Source organism: Gopherus evgoodei, chromosome 4 (genome assembly GCF_007399415.2).
Source record: "Gopherus evgoodei ecotype Sinaloan lineage chromosome 4, rGopEvg1_v1.p, whole genome shotgun sequence".
Lineage (NCBI taxonomy): Eukaryota > Metazoa > Chordata > Testudines > Testudinidae > Gopherus > Gopherus evgoodei.
In genome coordinates this window covers 124234446-124260437 of record NC_044325.1, presented here as the reverse complement: position 1 = coordinate 124260437, position 25992 = coordinate 124234446, and the positions used below count along the sequence as shown (strand labels likewise).

General features: G+C 47.2%; 1 protein-coding gene and 1 pseudogene across 1 annotated transcript; one reads left to right on the top strand and one right to left on the bottom strand.

Moving 5' to 3' along the window:
• Positions 1–8319, bottom strand: LOC115651564 (pepsin A-like). Its single transcript, XM_030562638.1, has 9 exons — positions 8264–8319; positions 5683–5839; positions 5035–5152; positions 3600–3718; positions 3096–3295; positions 2164–2280; positions 1460–1601; positions 1235–1327; positions 1–254 (listed from the first exon to the last, which is right to left on the bottom strand). Exons 1-9 carry the CDS (start codon positions 8317–8319, stop codon positions 117–119), a joined length of 1140 nt encoding a protein of 379 aa, XP_030418498.1. The 3' UTR covers positions 1–116.
• Positions 8320–15648: 7329 nt separating this feature from the next.
• On the top strand, positions 15649–25220 carry LOC115651216 (annotated as a pseudogene).
• The last annotated feature ends 772 nt before the right edge of the window (positions 25221–25992 follow it).

Sequence of the window (25992 nt, the reverse complement as noted above, 5' to 3'; positions counted from 1 at the left end):
GAGGGTGAGTGTGGGGTGGAGGGTCACTAGATCGATATGCGGTGTTGGGGCTCTAGAGAAACAGAGACTCTCCGGGGTCAGTGTTCCATGGGAGGGTCCTGGGGATGGCGCTGTGTTCATGCCAAAGAGGCCAGGGCCACCTGGTTGTTGGCCCTGTCGAAGACAACGTAGTACTGGCGGATGAAGACGTCTCCGAGGATCCAGAGCCCATCGACATCCATGCTTTCAAAGCCGGAGGTACAAGAGCCTGACTCCTGCACAGGGGAAAAGGGGACATGGTAATTATTGGGCTGGAACTTTAGTGAGTTATCATCCTGTAGGGCTTGCTGGTGCCTCTTACCATCTTGGGCTGGGATCTGAGAGCTCTCAAACCAAGTAGCATTAGGCTGGGTAGGGCTTCGATAGGAGACCTCTACGGGCTGCAGGGAGTGACACTGGTGAGTCGGCCCCCTATTTTTGGTGCTGCTTAGATGCCTAACTCCCAGTGAGCTAACTTTGTGGATCTGGGTCTCAGAACAGCCCGAGTGCCTAAGCCTGAGCCTGAGGGGTGCAGTCTGTCAACTGGGAAGAGAAGCAAGGTCCTGACCATTTCTGTTCATGACATACCCCTTGGGGAGGCAAAGCATGCTCTCTCCAGGCTCCTGGCCTGATTCCAAAGGGAGCTATTACATTCTGCCACCAGAAATCCTGCTGTGATTATAACTGGATTCAGCGTTTTCCCACTGCCTGCTACCAGCTGGTGTTACTGTGCACTGTTAAAACAGCTTGCCTGTTCCTCCCCAGATGGGAGCGAACTTTTATCACGGGGGAGGAAAACTCCTTCCTCATGCCCAAATGCCCAGGCCCTGGAACGCAAGGCTGTGATCTCTCTAGATCTTACCTACTAGCTGGGGTAGCTGCTCATATAATTCTCTCCTAACCCAGTAATGCTCCCACCCTGGTGATTTCCTGCGGTGGCAAGTTCTACAGGCTGCCTCGCTGCTCTTCCGGTATGTCACTTTCACTATGGGCCTGCCTTGATCTCAAACATCCCTCCCCCGGAGCCCTTTGGGGGAAGAGCTCTCTGCCGCCCCACTCTCAAACTGGGGACAGACTCTGAGCTGCATCTCAGTGATGCTCCGGCAGACTCATGCCAGCTGTGCAAGGGAACATTGCCAGCACACTCAGCACAATGGCCTCAGGCACAAGCCCTGGCTAAGAGGCCCCGAGGCGGCTTTCTGAGCAGGACACTCACATCAATGATGTAGGCACTGGCGGGCACAGGGAACTCGATGCCGTTGATGGTGAAGACGATGTTGGGCAGGCTGCTCATGGCACTACAGCTGATCTGCAGGGAGGAAGGCAGCACATGGAGAAAAGATTAGACATGTCTTGGGCAGGAGGTTCCCCAATGAGAGAGATGGAACATCACATCTGTGTGTAGCAGACACCTCTAGAAGTTTCTGTCCCTCCTCCCTACCCTTACCGTGCCATCACTGGCACCAATGTAGGAGTTGATGCTGGAGATGCCAGTAGAGGGCCCAGCCAGCAGAGAAGTACCAGTGTCAATGATAGCCTGGCAGCCACCAGAGCAAGCGATTGTCTCTCCATCAATGGTGACACTGTAAGAAAGAGAGAGTCAGGGGAACATCCCCAGGAACACTTCCAATCTCATTCCCACCCAGCCCACGAGCCAGCAGTGAGAGGTCTGTAGGGTGAGTCTTCCTGACTGCCAAAAACTTTCCCCTGATCTTTCAGCTTTCACCTCTCCTTCCTTGGCTATTGCCCATCACTCCTCGTCCTACAACCTTCTGGGACTGGGACCCATCTACCCTGGGGGTCAAAAACAGCTGTCAAGGGATCATGACCATGCTGCCCTTTACTTTATTGCTAAACAGAGGAGAGAGGGGTCCTGGCAAAGGGGACGTGAGGGGTGGAGTGCTGCCTTTATCCTGCCCCCCTACTAGTGGCAGACACAGGTCATCTCTGGGTCCTGGTATGGGCAAGGTGGAGAACCACTCATCTAACTGCCTCACTGGTGAGTCCCTTTCCTATAACTCCACCTTGTCTCTCATCTTGTCCAGACTCTAAGTTGAGCTTCCCCCGGCTCCCACATGCCTCTCCTTTTGCCTGTCTTTTCCAAGTAACATTTTCAAAGGGGAAATGCCAAGGGTTGGATGATACCTGTCCATGGTGATTTCCCAGTAAGTCTCAGCAGAGAGAGGGATCCAGTTGAGGCTCCCAGAGTAGTAAGATGAGTCGATGCCGCCGAACATCACGAAGCTCCCGCTCTGCTCATCACTGGAAAAGGAAGAGAGGAGAGTCAAGGAGGATGTATGAATGGTTGGCTAATGAGATAATAGCAAATGCTCCAGCTGTTAGAGAAGGAGCACAGCTGGGGAGTGCTGAGCTAGAGTCAGAGCTGGACACATCAGCATCTAGTAGCAAAGATAGGATAGGATGGTTGGATGAGAGGCGTGCCTCACCCCTTGCTTTGATATTACTTTAGGCTTTCTCCTCCTAGATCTCAAAAGCTAAGCACATTTGGGCCTGGCCAATACGTGGATGAGAGACCACCGAGCAAAGGCCCAGGTATTTGAGGCAGTGGTGTCAGTCACTCATTAGGTGCTCCTCTTCCCTCAGAGTCAGTACAGAGCAGATGGTTCAGCTTGGTGCTAGAAGGTGATAAGCCACGGTATCATCTGGGTGACATGTTAGGGGGAACTCTTCTCCCAAGAGTCAGGTTAATACTAATGCCCTAGTGTTTATTTCTGCTCCCACTTACAATGAACAGTGGCCATGTTCCACTCCAGAAGTGGCTGCTTTGGGGGAATTCTGAGGCAAAGGTTGCAGGGAACACTCATTGTGAGAGGCGCTATAGGGACATGAATCTCATGGGGAGGGATAGCTCAGTGGTCTGAGCATTGGCCTGCAAAACCCAGGATTGTGAGTTCAAACCTTGAGGGGGCCATTTTGGGAAAGGGGTAAATATCTGTCTGGGGATTGGTTCTGCTTTGAGCAAAGGCTTGGACTAGATGACCTCCTGAGGTCCCCTCCAAGCCTGATATCCTATGAGTCTCATTGCAGCAGGTGGGTTGTTTCCAGCAATGACTTACGAGCTCAGGTAGACAGAGAAGAGGTCCTCGGACACCAAGCCCTCATTCATCATGTTGTCAAAGACAGGGGTGGCTCCAGAAGAGGAAATACTGGGGAAGGCCAGTCCCAGGATCCCGTCAAAGGGGGCATAGTAAAAGGTGGTGCCGGGCTCGGTTTCACTCAGACCAAAGATCTGGTTGGTGTCCTCAATGCCTCCAACCTTAGGAGAGAGATGGGGACAATCAGACACACCCTGCACCCTGGGAGAAACTGCCAAGTCTACCACAGTGTCCTGATGGCCTGGGAACTTCTCAGAGGCTGGCGTGCCATGCACTGTGGTCTCTCCCCCATCTGAGTATATTCTGTGAATGGTCTCCTTGCCTCTTTTCTTCCCTTTTTTCTATCCTCCCTCTCCCAGTTCACACCCATACTCTGCTTTAGCTTCCCAGATGTGTCCTGTCCTTCTAACTCCTAATTTTTCACAATGTCTGCTCCAGGGGCTTTGATACTTTCTTGTGATTTACCTGGACGGTGTCATAGCCCAGGATTCCAGTCATGCTGCCAGTGCCATACTGGATGGAGAGGCTCTGGCTGGTGGCCTCATAGGTGGAGGAGTCTGATGGGTTGAATCTGTTGTGGTTTGCTGCAAGTACAGAACAGTCAGATGGTCACAGACTGACACTTGTAACTCTCCCCATGTGTTGTATGGAGAGCCTGGGGGACTAGTGTGATGGTGATTTCCTTGGTGGGACCAGGGTGCCTAAGATTCACGCATTGCAGTACTCCGCATTGCCACCTGAGTGCCTTTTTGGATCTAGCTTCTTGTCTTACTATGGCCTGATGCACCTCTGACACTGTGTAGTATGTGGAGCGACAATGGAGGGAGAGCTGCTGCTCTCTGGCTTTCTGGATGAATAAAAATCGATGATAACAATAAAATCTGATGTTCTAAAATGTCAGTATATTTTTCTTTTTTAAAATAAACCTATTTAAAATTAACTTTGAAATGCTGACAACATATGGTAAGGCCTAAAGTTACTAAAATCTACTAAAATCATTTAAATTCAATACAAAGGTTATTATTAAGCAATGGCCTTAAAGAAAGTCAACAGAACAAGATGATTTCACTCACTCAGCACCTGGAACCAGAGTTTCCTTTGTTTCAGTGTTAAATGAGCTTTTTAGATAGCAGTAGCCTCTTCTGCAGGTGCAGAGAGAATACTTTCTTCAAGTCAGTTTATTAACTGGTTCAGTTCATGGACTAGTTCATTCCAACTTAAGAAACCGATTGGGAATTGGAAAAGTGGAAACACTGGTTTTCCTCTTCTAATCTCTGAATACAAGCTAGGTGTGAGAGGATGAGCTCTACAAGTTTTAAAATCCTGAAGGATGCTCTGGTCAGAAACAATATCTGACTACAGATAACACTTCCTGTTTCATAAATCAATTAAAAAGCAAAATGTTTGATAAATATTTTCTTTCTTCAATATACAGTCCATTGAAAGGTGTTTTAACTAATTTCTTTTAAAAGCTGGATTTTGAATTTTAAAGTGAATTCCAATTTCCATCCAAATTGAGTCTGTTATAAACCAAAAATTAATCATGATGTAGTTAGTAAGAAACACCTCCTTCACCATTTTCTAAAATAACTAAAAGAAATGAACAAAGTAAGAATTAGAATAAGTGTATATAAAGTTATGTTAATTGCTTAAATCTATGTGTATTGACATAGTGTAACCCCCTGATTTCCTAAAGGAAGTACCAAATGTCATGTAAATATATAGTTGCAAGTCAAGCTGTTTATAGTGGTAACAAACCAGTGAGAATCAATTTCCTTTAGAAAAATAATTAAAATCAGTTATTTCATTTAGGGTTCCTCCTTGCTAATGTAAATCTCTATGACTTCAGTCAACCCGCCCAGTTGGAATGTCAAGGCAAGAGACGTTACAAGTGACTTACTGCAGGCTGCACTGGAGCAGTAAACGGAGGGCACCCACAGGTTGGAGGAACCGGTGTCGAAAATGACAGTGAAATCCTGAGCAGGTGTACCAATTGAGATGGTTCCATAATACTCAACCTGTCAAAGCAGGAGAAAAAACAATGGAAAATGAGGAAACCCTTGCCATTCAAGAACTAGATCATCACCTGGAGTAAACCGGCGTAGCTCCACCAGCGGAGGGTCTGGGCTACAATGTCCTTGCTAAAGAGTCAGCCTGAGCTGGTGTTTCTCTGCCATCACTTTGCCCAGCATGGCTCCTAGCAACTCCTGGCATCCAATAGCCATGGGCAATCAAATGCACACAATTATTTAGCCTCAGACTACTGAAACTCAGCATGTGGAAGAGCATGATTGGAAGAAGGCAGCCAGCAGACCCTGAGAGTGCTATTCCCAATGCTCTTCTTAATGCCATCCAATGACAGTTGGGGGCTGGGAGGCCCAGCACAGGTTCTTGGCTGAAGCAGGATGGGAGCTTGGTTGGAAGCACATGGGTGGGGGAGTGGGGTTTGGACACTTTTGGGAGGAGGAGAGATCAGCTGTTGGCAGAGGAGTGGGAAGCTTTGATGAGGAGGGGAAGGCTACAAGACCTGCTCTCCTGCCATACTCACGTCCATGTAGTTTGTTAGGGTCTCGCTGGCAGCATCGTTAGCCAGCCTGGGGAAATACTTGGAGGCCGGATTGTACGGGTTTTTCTTCAGGAAATCCTCCAGCAAGCCATGTTCCTTAAGGTTCTGCCTCAGGGATTTCCCCTTCTGCAGGGGGACCCTAATCAACAAGGGTAAGGAGAGAGACCACTCAATAACAAATAAACAATAGACCAGCCTTTTGTTCAGAGCCTACAGTGCAATCCAGCTTTTACATTGCACTGAGACCCCTTATTACACTAGAAATTATCAAAGCAGTATAAAGTAGTTGGGTGCCCAGTGCACTCAGGGCCAGTGCAACCATTTAGGGGGACTAGGCAGTTGCCTAGGGCGCTGGGATTTGGGGGCGCCAAAAAGCGCACCCAAATTTTTTTTAAATGGTTGAGCAGCCGCTGCTGCTGGGACAGAGAGGGAGTCTGAGCTGTCATGCTTGCGGACGGTCAGCTGCTCGCGCGGCTCCGGTGGTACTCCCGCAGACACCACTGCGCCAGCTCCACTGGAGCCGTGGAGCACCGGACCCTCCGCAGGCACCACTGCGGCAGCTCCACCGGAGCCGCGGGACCAGCGCGTGGGGCAGTGAAATTGCCATCCGCCTAGGGTGCTCAAAACCCTAGCACTGGTCCTGAGTGCACTGCAAGTCAATGAGAGTTGGGCACATAAGTCCCATAGAATTCTTGGAAAATCCCAGCCTATATGTACTGGAAGAGAGACGGCTCAACGTTCTGGGTACTGTACTGTCCCTGCCCTGTAGAGGTTACTGTTGAAATAGACAAGATGGACAAAGGAAGTATTACCCACCACCTTGACTTCGTCAACCATGCCATTCTCCATGAAATCACGTTTTCCCTTGGCTTCCATGTCTCTCCTTTCATGGTTCTCCTCCTACATCTGTAATCACTCCTTTGATTCCTTCAAAGGATTGGCCTTCCAACATTCTGTGGGAGTCCCACAGGACACTCTCCTTGGTCCCCTTCTATTCTCCTTCTACCCCTTGTCTCTGTGTAATCTCATCCGCAAACACAAATTCCACTACAACCTCTACACTGATGACTCACAGATCTGCCTTCCTCCTCCAGACCTGTCTCCTTCTGTCCAAACTGAAATCTTGACTTTCTAAGCCTGGCTGAATGGGAGTAATTGAAAGTGGGGGAGGCCTCTTTTTAGGAGGCAGGATTAGTAACGTACTGTGAATAGATCAGCAGGCTGAACACAGAATGTCTGTGCTAACCAGGACAGGTAAGTGCATGGTAAGCCAAGAGACAGAATAGCTGAACTAGCCAAGATAAAGCAGAGAACATCCAGGGAATCATTTACAAAGAACAGAATAACGGTGGACGAGATAAGAGGGGAATATAAAGATGAGTAAGTCACACATGGCATGAATAGAGAATGCTGTACAGGGATTGGTTCCTACAAAGAAAACCAATCCCAAAACATGTGAAACAACTTTTCTCTAGCTCCTCGCATTCAGGCTATGTCGAAATCTTGCAAAATCTTCCTGCATGAACTCCCTGAGATGAAGTCTTTCCTATCCCTTCACACAGCTATAGCTCTCGTCCCAGCTCTCCTCCTTTCACATTTCAATTGCTGCAACATTCTTCTCCCTGTCCTTGACAAATGCCATTTTGCCCCATTCATGTCCATTCAGAACATTGCTGCAAAGATAATCTTCCTAGCAAGTCACTTTGAACATGGCACTCCTCTCTTTGGGTCCCTCCACTGGCTCCCCCTGCTCTATGGCATAAGCTGCTTGTCTTCACTTCCAAGGCCCTTCACACTCAATCCCAACCTACCTCTCACTGGCTATCAAGCTATTGATGCCAATCTCCCATTGGCCCATGATGCCAGCCTCTACTGCCAACTTGGTAAATTTTCAATCAAGCACCTTCATGCTTTCTCCCACCTGCCCCCTATGGCTGGGAGGTCCCCCCAATAAACATCTGCAAAGCTACCTCACTGTCCTCCTTCAAATCCCTCCTTAGAAATTCTCCTTTGCCGTCATGCCTATAAAAAAAATATAAGAGTTTGATTGATGGTGTGCAGAGACCACTCTTCATCAAGCTGACTGATTGTTTGCTTGTAGTCCCCTCTCTGTCTGCATATCTCTGTTTTCTCTTATGTCTTACTGAGGGAGTTATCTACTTAGGGAAGAGACAGTCTTCCAGTGCCTAGCGCAATGGAGTTTTGGTCCATGACTTATGGGTCCTAGACTTTACAAATAATAAACACTAATATTATCACAGAGAACTGATCCCTGGAGAGAGACTTTGTCACTTGCCCATGGTCACAGAGGGAGTCTGTGGTAGAGCCAGGCATTAACCCAGATCTCTCAAGTGCCACTCCAGTGCCTTAACCACAAGACCGTCCTTCCTCATTTCTCTGCTACAACACAAAGCTAAGTGGTTATTCCCAGCTGCTGCCTATACAGGAATGGAGAGTAGAGAAGAGAATGAGAGAGGTGCAGACACTCCCCTTGATAATCACACACTGCTATGTAGAAAGCCAAGTTCAGCAGCCCAAAGTGGTGTGTTCCCCCAATACTCACTTGGTCACCCGGCACTGAGAGAGTGCCACCAAACTCAGGAGCAGAAGCCACTTCATGATGTTTTCTGACACACAAGCCAGTGGTGATGAGTGGTAAATGTAGAGAATTGCCTGGGTGCTGCTTCTTATAAACACAGCACCCAATGCTTTCCTTATTGCATTAATAGCCCTGATAAGAAATGTAAACCTTCCCGATAAGATCTTCCAAAATGTCCTTTAATGGAATTTTGGAGAACACTCAAAGTCCGTAGATTTCCACCTTCACTTGGCTGTGACCTGAAAATGGGGTATGGTCTAGAGGGAATGTGTGAGAGTTCAGGGACTTCTAAGCTTTGAAAAGCAATGAGACAGGAGGCACAGAAGAACTGGAATGGGATATGGAGACATTCACTGATTGGTTCTTCATTCCAGTCTAGCCCCGTGCTGGGAGAGCAGGTACCTCAATGGGATTGGAGCCTTCCACATCTTGGGCACCACTTGCAATACAGCCACAGAAGCACAGAAGTGTCTGACTGGAAGGGAACTCAACAGGTCATCTAGTCCAGTCCCCTGCCTGCACTCAAGGCAGCCATGCAGTGGGGAATTGGTTTCTTTATGGGAATTGGGGTATGGAGCTTTATACCTCTAGGTCATTGGTAAGGATACAATTGTGTCACAGAGTTCACAGATTCCATGACTTCTTCCAGTGCCAGACTGGAGCAGCTGTCAGCCCCAGGCCATCAGAGCAGCAGCCTCAGGGCTGAAGCAGAGAATGGGCTTGGCTCAACCCCCTTGGGGCTGGAGCAGCTGCAGTCAGCCCTTGGGGCTGGAGCAGCTGCAGTCAGCCCCTGCCACAGGAGCAGCAGCAGGGCTGGAGGCGCTGCTGGAGGACAGCCCCTGACAGCACTCTCACTGTTAGAAACAGCCCCACTCCCCACCCAAGTTCCTACTCTCCCCGCCCCCGGCAGGGCTCAGATTCAGACCAATGACTAAGGCTTTGTCTACACTGGCAAGTGAAAGACAAAACCTTTGGCATTTGTTAGAGGGCTTTCCCTTCCCCCGCTTCCCTGGTTCTTGTAATGCACATGGAAAGCAGAAGACCAGAAGTTCAAAGTGCAGGCAATGCTATGTTTATTAGGGATAGTTCCAAGCAAACCTATTCTGAAATCCTTCATACCAGTCCGGCTTATCTCTATATGCTCCCCAATTCCCTCTCTCCCAGGTTCCCATTCCATTTTACCATTATTTTTTCCCTTCCAACTCCCCCTCCTTCTTCTTAGCAGGCCCAAATATACCTGCAGTGCATGCCTCTAGTCACAACCCTTTTGACTTATGGTCATGTTCCATTCTGGAGAGTCATGAGTTGGGGTCTTCATCCCACCCCTTTGGTACCCCATGGGAGGGGTAAGGAGTGAGGATATGCTCCGGTCAGGGGCAGGCATTTCTCTGGTCTTTTAGTGTTTTACATCCTCGCTTTGATTTAAAGAGTTGAGGCAGTTGTCAAATGTGTGCTCATATATTGTTTTCCCACCATGCCGTTACACTTTTCGCTCCATCCCATATCTGTCGCATTGTACTAAAAGACTGGTTGTGGGAAATGCAACACACAGCATCTTTGTCCTTTGTTCTTCACATATATTAGTAAGGATGTAAGAGTATTAAACATCAAACTCAAAATTCTGTCTCGGGCTGACCAACAGGCTTATAAGCTAACAGCATTCAGAGGTGTTAAAAAAAAACACACACACACACACACAAAAGACAAAAGTTTTGCTGATGACAAGTGCTGGTGTGAACAGTGCTTTGTATGCAGCAGCGCTGTTTGACCAAGAACACTAACGCCACTTGTTGCAATTGAAGTTTTATGTTGGCAGGAGACCTCTCTCCTGACGTCAAACAATGGCTACACTCTGCACCTTTTGTTGGCACGACTGGAGCGGCATGGCCATGTCTCTAAAAGCTGCGCAGTGTAGACGTAGCCTAAGGTTAAGCGTCTCCCATGGGTATTTTTAGTAAAAGGTCATGGGCTTCTGTGAATTTTTGTTTATTGCCCATAGAGGCCCCTGTTGAAGAGCAGGAAGCAGATGTCCGGCCCTTCTTTGCAACAGGGTAAGGTCACCATGGCTTAGACATTACGGGGAGAGAAAAGGAGAAAATCCTAGATGGCCCCAAACCTGGAAACTGATTCCCTGGCCCAGGAGAAAATTATGGATTCAAGTTCCAATGGTTTGGATGTGAGAGAGATCTCACTTCTTAGTCCTGGTTCTTCAACCATCCTATTCCTCTCAGGAAACTATCCACTGGACCAGAAGCATCTGTACTGCCTGAAAAAGAATAAGAATTCTATCAGATTTCACAATATTTACTTTCCATTTAGTGCCACCAGTTTCCTGACAAGCAAACACATCATGAGCCACATTCCCCCACCCACTAACTACAGCTTCATAATCATAAACATGAATGAGGACTTCCTGGCTTGAAATAAAGACCCTTTAAGAAGCATGACAACCAAGGGGTCTGGCCATCTGGGAAGTTCAAGAATGGAAGATGGAGCCATTTGCTTCTCATTGTGCCTCAGCCCAATCTGGCCGCAAGCTGGGGAATGACTGGCTCAGAAGCATTAAGATTACCATACAAAGCCTTCCACTTCTCAGCCTCTAGGTACAGTCTGAGCCCAAGTCAAGGGATGGATGTTTGGTGGCCCCATGTCAGATGAGTGCGGAGGAGATGGGTCTCAGTCCCAGACCCTGGTAGGACAGGTGCCCATATTGCCAGATAAATTAATCATAAGGGGCACTAATTAGGCCCCTTTATCTCAGTATACAAGTCAGAGATTAAATGGGTCATAGAAACCAAACCTCTCTTTTCTCCCACCTTTAGAGGTAACCCTTCCAGGTCAGAGCTGGAACAGTTATTTGACTTGGGGACAGAGGTCTTTGCTGTCCTGGGTCCTTCAATTCACAATAAGAGATCTATCTGTGATGCCCCTTCCCTTCAGCTCCCTGTCTAGGTGAAGCTATGTGTACCATATTGCCTCCCACTGGTGGCCCTGTTAAGGCTGATGGTCTAGAAATTATGGAGATTCTATTTCACTGACTCAATGCCCTGATCTAAATATTTGATGAATATGCATGAGCTCACCGACAGAAACAGCAGAAAACGTATCGATTACAAGAATTTAAACTTGACAAGGCTCCACCGTGGAACGAGTTTTAGGAACACAAGAATTGCCATGCTCCTGGCTGGCTCTGGTTTGGTGTCCAGGTAGCTCTGAGAGCTTCTAGAGCCTCTGCCTCTGTTTGTTCTTTCTCCTGGTCTGGGTGGAGAGCTGTATGATCTTCAGGAAACATTCTGGCCCAAGGGGCTTGAAAGAGTCTCTCTTCACTCAGTCACTGAGTTCCACCTGCCTCTGCTTCACAGGGCCTGGGCTTCTGCAGTGCCCCTCCCCAAGACTTCCTGTGTCTGGGAAGCTGAATGCTCAGAAAGGTACAATTCCCAATGTCCAGCCACTATGTCATAACAACACCACTCAACAAACAACATTTATAGAATTCGCTCCTCCAAACACTTATAACCATCCTACTAACTTGCTAATAAAGTTCAGTTAATCTCCGGTGCCCTGTGCTGGTCTCCCTGCCAGATCAGCACTATTGTTGTCAGAAGGCAGTGAGTCCATTTTGTTCCATATCCTGCAGCTCGGCTGTCTTGATCTGTTACCTAACTGAGATCCTCTCAGGCCAAACATCTGACTTTGCAACCCTCCTCCCTCTATTCTGGATGTGGAGACGGTGTTACCTATCCCTCATCAGTATGAGGCCATCTGGGGTGACAGCCTCAGACAACTGTAGGGCGGTCTTCTTAATACCATCACTCTTGGAGACCATTGATTTCCATCACAGATGCGCACTGCATCATATTCACAATTTGGTGGAAGATCCCGGGATCCCAAATCATCTGGCTTTTTTTTAATTTGTTTTCTCTGTCTCTCTTTATTCTTCTGCAAATCCCCAGTCCCTGGGATAGTAGCTTCTATCATTGCAGTCTACCCAGTTCTCAGCACTCTGTTAAAGCACGTGTCTGCAGGTGACACACCACGTTTCATTGGTACCATCCTGTAACTGAACTGTCCTAAGCCTGGCTCAGAGTGCGACTCCACAGCCCTTCTCAGTAGCCGCTTTATTAGTTTAACACCATTGCCCACCAACCCACTGCTTTGGAGATAATGGGCATTTAGCACTTACATGTCTAGACCCAAACTTCACTGCAAACTGCTCAAACCCATGCCCACTAAGCTGCTGCCCATCGTCAGACTTTACTCTGTCAGGTATAACATGGCTACAAAAATAGACATGCACAATCACCTGTTCAGCTATAGTATCTTCCAGTAAGGTTATCTCAGGAAAGTGAGCATAGTCTAGAAGGAAGACATCATTCTTTTCCAGCCAATGTAAAAAAATCTCTGCCTACTTTGCTCCAGGGGGCCAAGTATTCCTGTGCCACCAACATTTGGCCCTTTTGCTAGACTTGGCCAGTACTTCTCTTAGATTTCTCAATTCCTATATCTCCTTCATTTCTCCTTCATAACACATTTTATTGTAGCATCTTCTGATGCCCCATCCTGATTACTTTAAACATAGTCCCATCTGGTACTGATAGTGCCTGCTGAACTCAATAATAGGGACTGGGAATATGCTGTCCAGGCCACTCTGTGCATTACTTGCCAAAGGGTCTCACCCTGAACCATACCTCCAGCAGTCACACTGCACATTTTGTGTGAGGCTGGAAAGCTGGTGTTGTTTAGAACAAAAAGATTCTTTAAAGCTCTTGCAAAGTGTTGGAATCCATTGCATTTCATGCATCTTTTTCTCGCATGCCAGGCATTAACCTGGAGCAGTACACACTGTGGCAACCAATACAAGCCACATGTTCTTTTTGCAGAACTCTGACTTGTCTCTACCATGTCCACAGTCTCAGAGCACTGCCCACCCTCCATAATCTTCCTTTCGGACTGGGTGACTTCCATTGCTTGATAAGTTCTAACAGATTTGTCAATGGTTAAATATGGCTCTTCCAGTGGCCTCTGAGATTCTTGTTCCGGATCCCAGTCACAATCTGGACTCTTATCATTGACTCAGTTTTAGCCTCCCCAAACTTCAAAGTTCAGCTCTTCATCCTCAAATCAGTCACAAATTCTTGCAGGCTGCAAGGAATTCTGAAATGGGAATAGCACAATTGATTATGATCAGCCAACTTTCTGTAGAAGAGAGTATATTATAGACTAGCAGGGGGAGCTGCAGGTAAGGATTGAGGGGCATCAGAAGAGCTGTCGATGTGTCAGGCCTGAGGGCTGGAACCGCACGGTGGCCTATGCCTCAGGACTGAGGCGCTTTAGCAGCACTGGGTGTATATTTCATATCCCAGGGCTATAATAATGAGGTCAAGATTGAGAGGCCTTGGCAGAACTGGATGGAGACCCAAGACTGGAAAAGCAGGGAGTGTTATACGACAGAATTTATCCCTACTGCTTCAGGATGCTACAAGGTTGCTGTATTGTCTCTCTGGTGTTAGATGTCTCAGAGCAAACCTCCCTTCTCTAAATCTGAGATCTAGTTCACCTCTTTGTTGAAAAACCTGGAGCAAGGAATGGAAAATACCTGCCCATTTGTGAGACTAACACCAGATGCCAGGACCTCACTGTGGGGCATCAGAGGACATCGGATAAGCTGATTTTCAGTTCCACTCAGATAAACTTGTTCAAATTGATAAGTTTTCATACACAATGTGGCAAAGTTAGGACTGCCCACTTCCAGGTGCCTTTCTTAGGGTTGTCACTGGCCTAAGTTGACTTCACTCCCAGGCACATGGAAATCTCATCCTTCCGTTCCTGTTTGTTTGTCCCCACAGGGTTAGGAACGGATAGTGCTAAATGGAAAGCTAAATGCTATTATTTAATCTCATGAGATTCTCATTGTGCTTTCTGGCAGAGCAGCTGCTACCAGCATGTGGGCACGTGGCCTGCTACCCAAGTCCATGGGTGGCCTCCTGCCAGGAATAGGAAGGTTGCAATGTCAGAACTAAGCAGCGAGGCATCCCCACACATCCCAGCCATGGAGACTTGAACCCATGATCTGCTCCCAGTGCAGTTAATCACTCGTCAGTTTGGGGGCCACCCAGGATCTCCTTTTCTCTCCCTGTAAACCGTATGTCATGGTGAAATTACTCTCTACCCAAGGAGGGCTGGACATCTCTTCCCTCTTCTTCTCCATTGGTGACCTCCATAGCCCACAAATGCCTTAGTCCTGTCATTTCCAACCACGACTTAGCATTTGGCCTCAAATTTGTTCAGGGCAGTCACGTCACATTCATAGAATCATAGAATCATAGAAGATTAGGGTTGAAAGAGGTCATTTAGTCCATCTGACCTCAGGAGGTCATTTAGTCCAACCTCCTGCGCAAAGCAGGACCAACCCTAACTAAATCATCCCAGCGTAACCCATTCCAGTGCTTCACCACCTTCCTAGTGACATAATGTTTCCTAATATCCAACCTAGACTTCCCCCAGTGCAACTTGAGACCATTGCTGCTTGTTCTGTCATCTGCCACAGCTGAAAACAACCTGCCTCCATCTTCTTTAGAACCCTTCTTCTGGTAATTGAAAGCTGCTATCAAATTCCCCCTCACTCTTCTCTTCTGCAGACTATATAAACCCAGCTCCCTCAGTCTCTCCTCATAAGTCATGTGCCCCAGCCCCCTAATCACTTTCGTTGCCCTCCACTGGACTCTCTCTAATTTGTCCACATCCCTTCTGTAATGAGGGGGCCAAAACTGGATGCAATACCCCAGATGTGACCTCATTGGTGCCGAATAGAGGGGAATAATCACTTTCCTCAATCTACTGTCAATGCTCCTACTAATGCAGCCCAATATTCAATTAGCTTTGTTGGCAATGAGGGTACACTGCTGACTCATATCCAGCTTCTCATCCACTGTAGTCCCCAGGTCCTTTTCTGCAGAACTGCCGCTTAGCCATCCGGTCCCAGCCTGCAGCAATGCATGAGATTCTTCCTCCTAAGTGTAGGACTCTGCACGTGTCCTTGTTGAACCTCATCAGATTTCTTTTGGCCCAATCTTCCAATTTGTTTAGGTCACTCTGGACCCTATCCCTACCCTCCAGTGTGTCTACCTCTCCCCCAAGTTTAGTGTAATCTGTGAACTTGCTGAGGGTTCAATCCATCCCATCATCCAAATAATTAATGAAGATGTTGAACAAAACCGGCCCCAGGACTGACCCCTGGGGCACTCCATTTGATATCGGCTGCCATCTAGACATCGAGCCATTCATCTACCCACACCCAAACCAAGTCTTCATACCCGATCCTTCCATTCCCTGACATGTCCCACTAGGAAATGCATGAAGACCATCAGCATATTTCATCCACAAACTTTCAGGTGACAAAGATTTTTCCTACTGAACTGGGTGAGCCGGACCAGTGCCATAGAGGTGAATGGCTCCATATCCTCTGAGTCAACCAGTTACTCAGACCATCAAGTGCCATGCATCCTATTTCCCTGTCCACTAACTTCAGTTCCTTGCCCTGACCTGGGCTCAGATTCATACCAATGAGCTAGATGTGTAAAGCTTCATATTCTAATTCCCATAGAGACACCGGTTCCCACTATATGGCTGTATTGCAACTGGGGCCAAACTGGAACCAGTGACCTAGAGGTGAATATCCCCATATCCCATTCCAATTCCTCTGTGCCTCCTGTTTGCTCTTTAAAACAACCCAGCATCATTTCTTTTCAAACGTTAGCCAGGAAATCTCCCCTAACTCTCACCCCTTCCCTCTAGAGGATGCCCCCATTTTCAGGTCACAGCTAAGTGAAGGTGGAAATCTGTGAACTTGGAGTGTTCTCCAGACCTTTCTTTCAAGGACATCTTGGACAATCTTATCGGGAAGGTTTGCATTTCTTATCAGGGTTACTAATGCGATAGGGAAGTCTCTGCACTATGTGCATATAAGAAGTAGCATCCCGACATTGTTCTGCATTTAGCAGTCACACTTTCCTTTCCCCACCAGTTTGGGTGTACAGAGACATCAGGAAGTGGCTTCTGCTCCTGGGTCTGGTGGCACTTTCTCAGTGCCGGGTGACAAAGTGAGTACTGGAGAGAACAAGAAACATTGGGATCTTGAGCTTGCTTTCTACAGAGCAATGTTCCCTTAGCAGCAACAGCAGCTCCTACATCTCTCTCCTCAACACTTCATTCTTTAATAGGCAGCTGGTGGGAACTAGGCTGTAAGGCACAGTAGAGGTATGAGGAAGGATGGACTTGTGGTTACAACACTGGAACAGGACTTGGAAAATCTAGGTTCATTCATGGCTCTACCACAGACTACCTGTGTGACCTAGTGACTGAGTCTCTTTGTACCTCAGTTTTCTGGATAAAAATGAACATACGTCCTTTGTCCATCTTGTCTATTTCATCATTAAGCTCTATAGGACAGGGGAACTGTCTTATATAATGTATTAGTACACCTCCCAGCATACTAGGCCCTCTCACTGCCAGTTACGCATGGGCCAGGAGTTTCCAAGCATCCTATGGGAATTATATGCCCAACTCACACTGACTTTTTGTGCACTGGTCAACCAACTCTCCTATACCCCGTGCTAATCCCAGCTATAAAAAGGGGTCTCTGTGCAATGTAAAAGCTGGATTGCACAATATTCCCTAAACACAAGGCTTGTCTATTGTTTATTTGTTATTGATTGGCCTCTCTCCCCACCCTTGTTGATTAGGGTCTCCCTGAAGAAAGGGAAATCCCTGAGGCAGAACCTCAAGGAACATGGCTTGCTGGAGGATTTCCTGAAGAAACACCCTTACAATCTGGCCTCCAAGTATTTCCCCAGCCTGGCCAACGAGGCTGCCAGCTAGCCCCTAACAAACTACATGGACGTGAGTATGGCAGGAGAGCAAGTCTTGTAGCCTTCCTCTCCTCATCAAAGTTTCCCACTCCTCTGCTAACAGTTGATCTTGCCCTCCTCCCAAAAGGGCCTCAACCCACTCCCTCACTGATGTGCTTCCAACCAAGCACATACCTTGCTGCTGCCAAGAACCTTCCCCAGCCCCCATGCTGGGCCATCCAGCTCCCTGCTGCGATTGGATGGGATTAAGAAGAGCACTGGGAATAGAACTCCCAGGTCTGCTGGATCCCCCCTTCCCAACACTTTGAGACTGATGGGAACTTGGGATAAATAACTCTGTGCATCAAATGCCAGCATGTCCTAGGGGCCATGCTTGGCAAAGTGATGACAGAGAAACAGCAGCTCAGGCTGAACCTTTAGCAAGGACACCATAACCCAGACCCTCAGTTGGTGTAAATCAGCTGGTAGAACTATGCCAGTTTACACCAGCTGAGGATCTAGCCCTTGGATAACAATGGTTCCCTCTCTTTACATTGTTCTTTGTCGTGCTTTGCAAGATCGAGTATTATAGAACCATCTCCATCAGCACCCCAGCCCAGGATTTTTCTGTCCTCTTCAACACTGGCTCCTCCAATCTCTGGGTGCCCTCCATGTACTGCTCCAGCCCAGCCTGCAGTAAGTCACCTGCAATGTCTCTTGCCTTAACATGCCATCTGGATGGTTTGAGTGAAATCAGGGAGATTTAAATCAACAATGAGGAAACTTTGATTGAAATCACTGATTTCAATCTTACTTTGCATTTGTACTTTTTAGTTATTTTCCTGAAGGATGTTGGTTGTTGGTAGCCATTAAAAAGCTGATTTGCAACTAATTATAGCTTTTACACTAAATTTGGTACTTAACATACATTTATTCAGATTTTTAATTTGTACATTTTTAATTATGAGAAAATGGTGAAGGATGCATTTTTCATTTTGCTAGCTGCCTAATATTGTTACTTGATGTATGTGTTCACCTTTACATGATAATTTGAATTTGATTAAAAATGGGGGGAAAAAAAGCTTTAAAAAATTATTAGTAAAATAAAACTACCTTCAATGTCCTGGTTAGCTAAGAAAAAAAGTTTATTAAAACAATTTGCATTTAAAACTAACAAAGTATTTAAAAAAGAAAGTGTTATCGATAAGGCCGTTGTGGAGAAACAAAATGAATTCTTTGCATCGGTCTTTGTGGCTGAGGATGTGAAGGAAATTCCCAAACCTGAGCCACTCTTTTTAGGTGACAGATCTGAGGAACTGTCCCAGATTGATGTGTCATTAGAGGAGGTTTTGGAACAAATTGATAAATTAAACAGCAGTAAGTCACCAGGACTAAATGTTATTCACCCAAAAGTTCTGAAGGACCTCAAATGTGAAATTGCAGAACTACTAACAGTAGTCTGTAACCTATCATTTAAATCAGTTTCTGTACCAGATGACTGGAGAATAGCTAATGTAATGCCAATTTTTAAAAAGGGCTCCAGAGATGATCCCTGCAATTACAGGCCTGTAAGCCTGACTTCAGTACCAGGCAAACTGGTTGAAACTATAATAAAGAACAATATTGTCAGACATATAGATGAACATAATTTGTTGCGGAAGAATCAACATGGTTTTAGTAAAGAGAAATCATACTTCACCAATCTACTAGAATTCTTTGAAGGGATCAACAAGCATGTGGACCAAGGGGATCCAGTGGATATAGTGTACTTAAATTTTCAGAAAGCCTTTGATAATGTCCCTCACCAAAGGCTCTTACACAAAGTAAGCTGCCCCGGGATAAGAGGGAAGGTGCTCTCGTGGATTGGTAACTGGTTAAAAGATAGGAAACAAAGGGTAGGAATAAATGGCCAGTTTTCAGAATGGAGAGATGTAAAAAGTGGTGTCCCCCAGGGGTCTGTTCTGGGACCAGTCCTATTCAACATATTCATAAATGATCTGGAAAAAGGGGTAAACAGTAAGGTGGCAAAATTTGCAGATGATACAAAATGACTAAAGATAGTTAAGACCCAGGCAGACTGCAAAGAGCTACAAAAGGATCTCTTAAAACTGGCTGACTGGGCAACCAAATGGCAGATGAAATGTAATGTTGATAAATGCAAAGTAAAGCACTTTTGGAAAGCATAATCCCAACTATACATATAAAATGATGGGGTATAAATTAGCTATTACCACTCAAGAAAGAGATCTTGGAGTCACTGTGGATAGTTCTCTGAAAACATCCACTCAATGTGCAGCGGCAGTTCAAAAAGTGAACAGAATGCTGGGAATAATTAGGAAACGGATAGATAATAGGACAGAAAATATCATGTTGCCACTATATAAATCCATGGTACGCCCACATCTTGAATATCGTGTGCAGATGTAGTCGCCCCATCTCAAAAAAGATATATTGAAATTGGAAAAGGTTCAGAAAAGGGCAACAAAAATTATTAGGGGTATGGAACAGCTTCCGTATGAGAAGAGATTAATAAGACTGTGACTTTTCAGCTTGAAAAAGAGACAGCTAAGGGGAGATATTATTGAGGTCTATAAAATCGTGACTGATGTAGAGAAAGTAGATAAGAAAGTGTTGTTTACTACTTCTCACAACTCAAAAACTAGAGGTCGCCAAATGAATTTAATAGGCAACAGGTTTAAAACAAATAAAAGGAAGTATTTCTTCACATATCGCACAGTCAACCTGTGGAACTCCTTGCCAGAGGATGTTATGAAGGCTAAGACCATAACAGGGTTCAAAAAAGAACTAGATAAATTCATGGCTATTAGTCAGGATGGGTAGGAATGGTGTTCCTAGGCTCTGTTTGCCAGAAGCTGAGAAAGAACAACAGGGGATAGATCATTTGATGATCACCTGTTCTGTTCATTCCCTCTGGGGCACCTGGCACTGGCTACTGTCAGAAGACAGGATACTGGGCTAGATGGACTCTTGGTCTGACCCAGTAGGGCCATTCTTATGTTCTTGTGTTCTCATCTGTAGTCAGTGAATTGAACTGATTGCTTCTGGTCACCATGTCCTTCCCAAATTTTAGAACTACTAGATTTCATCCTCTCACACTTACTTTTTATTCAGAGATTGGAAAAGGAAAACAAGCTGTCTTGCTTTTATAACCCCCAATAATTTCTTAAGTTAGAATGAACTAGTCAGTGAACTGAACTAGCTGAATGAACTGATATGAAGAAAATATTCTCTGTGCACCTGCAGAAGAGGCTACTCCTGTGAAAAGCTGGTTTGGCACTTCAACAAAGTCTAGTTCCAGCTGCTGAGCCAGTGAAATCCACCAATTCAGTGGTCTATCTTTAAAACTTCAGCAACAAATATGCATTACTTAATAGTAATTTTTTATTTAATTTAACTGATTTTAATAGATTTTAGTAAATTTAGACTTGCACATATGTTGTGATGATTTAAACTTTAATTTAAATGAATATTTTTAAAAAGAAAAACATATTTACATTTTTTAATTTAAAAAATCATCAGTTTCCAGCTACCGTGGAAGTCAGAGATGAATAGGTTTCCTTCCGTTGTCTGTGGATTGTCCAATTGTACAGTGTCAGAGGAGGGGAATGGTTTCTAGGAAGCCCAGGAGCTAGATCCACAAAGGGACCTAGGCGTTGCAATGCTGAGCATTGCAGTTCATAACTCTTAAGCACCCTCCCCCCACCAAAGAATTCACAGCCTCACCAGTCTCCCATACAACACATTGGGAGAGTTACAAGTGTCACTGTGTGACCATCTGACTCTTCTGTACTTGCAGCAAACCATAATCGCTTCAACCCATCAGACTCCTCCACCTACGAGGCCACCAGTGAGAATGTCTCCATCCAGTATGGCACCGGCAGCATGACCGGAATCCTGAGCTACAACACAGTCCAGGTAAATCACAAGAAAGGATGAAAGGCCCTGGAGCAGAGAGGTGAAATTATTAGGAGTTAGAAGGAGGACCGGATGCATCTGCAAAGCTAAAGCAGGAACTCCATTGGCTGTGAATTGGGAGACAGGAATACGGAAAGGGCAGAGAAAAGACAGTGAAGCCAATCATGAACTATTCTCATATGGAGGAGAGAGCACAGTTCAGGGCACGCCAGCCTCTGAGAACTGGCATGCTGTAAAGACTCTCTGGTAGACTTGGAAGCCTCTCCCAGGGTGTAGGGCGTGTCTGATTGTCCCCAACCCTTCTCTAAGGTTGGCGGCATTGTGGACACCATTCAGATCTTTGGCCTGAGCGAGACCGAGCCTGGCTCCTTCCTCTACTATTCCCCCTTTGATGGGATCCTGGGTCTGGCCTTCCCCAGTATCTCCTCCTCTGGAGCCACCCCCGTCTTTGACAACATGATGAATGAGGGTTTGGTGTCTCAGGACCTCTTCTCCGTCTACCTGAGCTCTTAAGTCAGGGCTGGAAACAACCCATCTGCTGCAGTAAGATTCAGCACCTCTCAATGGGTGAGGCCTGCAATATTTGCATCAGAATTCCCAAACACAGAGATCTCTGGGGTGGAACATGGCAGGCATTCTATGCTGGTGATGTACATTCTGGGAGCAGAAGTGAACACTAGTATCTCTAATGATTATATTAAAGCATTGGGGCCCTGCCTGTTGCCAGCACACAGTGCCCAAGGGTGGCAATGGTTGGGTTCATTGCCCGGTGTGCTTTGCAACCAATAGAACACACCAGGGTGGAGAAGTAAATGAACTTCATTTGTGATCACAAATAGACGCCTGGAGCCAAGCAGGACTCAGATCAAACAAACAGCTTACCTAACTATTTATACTAGAACCCAAAACTTACATGTTACAACATTATCTATCACTTACACTGTCCCCACCCAAGGCTAAGTCTGCCTAGTAACTGTAGGAGTAGGAGTAGCCCCTCCCAACAAGGGCAAGCTGGCATTTAACATGGAGTCTGGAGGAGAGCTGGTACACTATGGCTCAGAGCAAGAGGACTTCATCGGCTCTCACGGCCTTCCATTCTCTCGAGTTACCTGGTTTATGCCAAGTGCGACCCCAACATGCCTACACTCATTGCAGATCATCAGTATTAGACTGACTCCTAAGGAAAAAATATCCCATATCACCCACATGACTCTCTGGCTCAGCAGCTTCCAGTACCAGACTGCACCATCTGCTCAGTGCTGACTCAGAGGGAAAAGCAGCATCTACTGAGTCCCTGACACCACTGCCTCAAACATCTGGGCCTTTCCTTGGAGGTCTCTCATCCAGTTTTAGGGCAGGCCCAGCCCTGTTTAGCTTTTGAGACCTGGCAAGAGACAGTTATCAAAGTAGGGTCAGAGGTGCCCCTCACAGCCAACTGGCCTGCCCTTTCTCCACTACTAGATGCTGATGTGCCCAACTCTGATTGAATCCCAGCACTGCCCAGCGGTGGCCCATTCTTTAACAGGGAAGAGTTAAAAAAAGAACTAGATAAGTTCATGGAGGATAGGTCCATCAATGGCTAGCCTCTGTCCCTAGCCTCTGTTTGCCAAAAGCTGGGAATGGGCAACAGGGGAGGGATCACTTGTTGATTCAGTTCTGTTCATTCCCTTTGGGGCACCTGGCATTGGCCACTGTTGGAGGACAGGATACTGGGCTAGATGGACCTTTGGTGTGACCTAGTCTGGTTGTTCTTATGTTCAGACAGAGCATTTGCTATTGACTCGTCAGCCAACCATTCATGCATCTGCCTTGACTCTCCTCTCTCTCTTCTCTAGGGATGACCAGAGCGGGAGCTTCGTGATGTTCGGTGGCATTGATTCATCTTACTACTCTGGGAGCCTCAACTTGATCCCTCTCTCCGCTGAGACTTACTGGGAAATCACCATGGACAGGTATCACCCACCCCTTGGCCCTTCCCCTTCATCAGGCCACCTTGAGGAGACAGGCAAAAGGAGATGCATGCGGGAGCCTGGGGAAGCTGAGACAAGATGAGAGACACGGGAGTCAGAATCATGCCTTCCTTGGAGTTATAGGAAAGGGGCTCAGCCACAAGGAGGTTAGATCAGTGGTTCTCCACCTTGTCCACACTTGGAACTCTCATCTGGCCAGCTCGGCTTAGCAATAAAGGAAAGGGCTTGGTGGTCACAACCCCTTGACATCTGTTTGTGACCCCCAGGCTGGATCGGTCACAGTTCCAGAAGGTTGTAGGATGAGAAGTGATGGGCAATAGCCAAGGAAGGTTGAGGCTGAAACATCAGGGGAAAGTTCTTGGCAGTCGTAGGAAGGAGGCAGTGAGGCAGCTCCACCCTGCAGGCCTCTCACTGCTGACTCGTGGGCTGAGTGGGAATGAGATTGAGAGTGTTTCTAGGCAGGTTCCCCCTGACTCTCTCTCTTGCAGTGTCACCATGAACGGAGAGACCATAGCTTGCTCTGGTGGCTGCCAGGCTATCATTGACACTGGCACTTCTCTGCTGGCTGGGCCCTCTACTGGCATCTCCAACATCGAGTTCTACATCGGCGCCAGTGATGGCACGGTAAGGGCAGGGATCGGGGACCGATACTTCTAGAGCTGTCTGCTATGGAGAGCCTTGTGGCCAAGACATGTCTAACCTTTCCTCCGTGTGTTGCCTTTCTCCCTGCAGATCAGCTGCAGTGCCATGAGCAGCCTGCCCAACATTGTCTTCACCATCAATGGCATCAAGTTCCCTGTGCCCCCCAGTGCCTACATCATTGATGTGAGTGTCCTGCTCAGAAAGCCGCCATGGAGCCTCTTAGCGAGGGCTTGTGCCTGAGGCCATTGTGCTGAGTGTGCTGGCAACATTCCGCTGCACAGCTGGTATATGGCTGCAGATGGATCACTGAGATGCAGCTCAGGGTTATCACCAGTATTAGAGTGGGGCAGCGGAGAGCTCTTCTCACAAACAGATCCAGGGGAGGAACGGTCTAGACCAAGGCAGGCCTATAGTGAAAGTGACATACCACAAGAGAAGCAAGCCAGGCTGTAGAGCTGGCCACTGTAGGAGATCACTAGGAAAGGGGCCTTACTGGACTAGGAGAGAATAAAATGAGCAGCTAGGAGGTTAGATCAAGAAAGGTTACTGCCTTGTGCTGCAGGGCATGGGCATCTGGGCATCAGGAAGGAGTATTCCTTCTCCATGATAAAGGTTTGCTTCCCTCTGGGAAGGAACAGGCAAGCTGCTTTAACAGCACACAGCAACTCCAGCTGGTAGCAGGCAGTGAGGAAGCTGAAATCCACTTATAATCACAGCAGGATTTCTGGTGGCAGAATGTAATCGCTCCCTTTGGAATCAGGCCAGGAGCCTGGAGAGAGCATGCTTTGCCTCCCCAAGGGATGTGTCATGGACAGAAGTGGTCAGGACCTTGCTTCTCTTCCCAGTTGACAGACTGCACCCCTTAGGCTCAGGCTTAGGCACTGGGGCTGTTCTGAGGCCCAGATCCACAAAGGTAGCTCACTGGAAGTTATGCCCCTAAATACCTATGAGCATCCAGGCCTCACTCACCAACCCCACTGCTTGCATCCTCAAGCTGTCCCTTAAAGTCTCCAAGCCAAGGCCTGACCCAGCCTAATGCTCCTTAGCTTGGGATCAGTGGTAAGATCCCATCCCAAGATGGGGCAGGGGCAGGCACGTGAACTCCCTTCTGGACAAGTATCAGAGGGTAGCCGTGTTAGTCTGGATCTGTAAAAGCAGCAAAGAATCCTGTGGCACCTTATAGACTAACAGACGTTTTGGAGCATGAGCTTTCGTGGGTGAATACCCACTTCCTCAGATGCATGTCAAAGCTCATGCTCCAAAACGTCTGTTAGTCTATAAGGTGCCACAGGATTCTTTGCTCCCTTCTGGACAGTAACTCAAGGGGACATTGAAGTTCCAGCCCAATAACCCATGTCCCATTTTCCCCTGGTACAGAACTCAGGCTCTTTCTCTCCTGGCTTTGAAGGCATCGACATCCCCATCTCCTCTGGAGAGCTCTGGATCCTTGGAGACGTCTTCATCCGCCAGTACTACGTTGTCTTCGACAGGGCCAACAACCAGGTGGACCTGGCTCCCGTGGCATGAACACAGCACCGTCCCCAAGACACTGCCATGGAACACTGACCCGGAGAGTTTCCATTTCTCCAGAGCCCCAACAATGCAAATCAGTCTAGTGACCCTTACTGCTGCTGGGACTTTAATGGACACATGCTATTCCTCAGCCCAAACTCACCCTCTCGCCTCTAATCTTACCAACAGTAGAATAAAGGACTACAAGATGATTGGAGTGACTTGTTTCTCTCTGATGGGCGGAGTGACCCACAATCCACCGAAGAGGATGGGGGTAGGGAACATTCTCATATCTTCTGCTGAGGCTACCAATCCTGACCTGCAGCCCCCCCTCACTGCAATTCCACTCTTGTCCATCCCCATTCCCTGCTATGCTAATGCCCCTCACTCCTGGCCTGTTTGTTTTGTTACTTCCAACAGTATCTCATGAGACAGGCTTTGGGGCTGTCCATAAATTACATAAGGCAGCCATTTGGGGATAGGAGCTGTGATGGGTTCCCCCTGGGGTGTCACCTGGAATTGGGGTACCACTGAGCCCTTTGACTCACAGCCTGGGCTCCCTCTCATATTGTGCTATGACAAGCTGCAGACCTGCTCCCGGTCCTACACTTTCCACCAGCATTCACACAGGCAGGGACACTCCCAGCTCTCTGACCAGCCACTACATGAACCAAAAATAGAGAAGCAACAGCTCCCTAGGCATGCATCCACCCTCACCGGAGTATAAACCCAAAATTATATCGTCTTGTCCTGAACAGGGGACTTTACAGTGTAAGCTCCTAGAGTT

What these genes read in the sequence shown, in the direction of transcription:
- LOC115651564 (XM_030562638.1), bottom strand. Translation starts at nt 8,319, where the DNA reads ATGAAGTGGCTTCTGCTCCTGAGTTTGGTGGCACTCTCTCAGTGCCGG. An exon ending in TCTCAGTGCCGGGTGACCAA is followed by an intron (nt 5,840 to 8,263) that starts GTGAGTATTGGG and finishes CTTGTTGATTAG; the next exon opens with GGTCCCCCTGCAGAAGGGGA. An exon ending in TGGGCTATGACACCGTCCAG is followed by an intron (nt 3,296 to 3,599) that starts GTAAATCACAAG and finishes CTCTCTCCTAAG; the next exon opens with GTTGGAGGCATTGAGGACAC.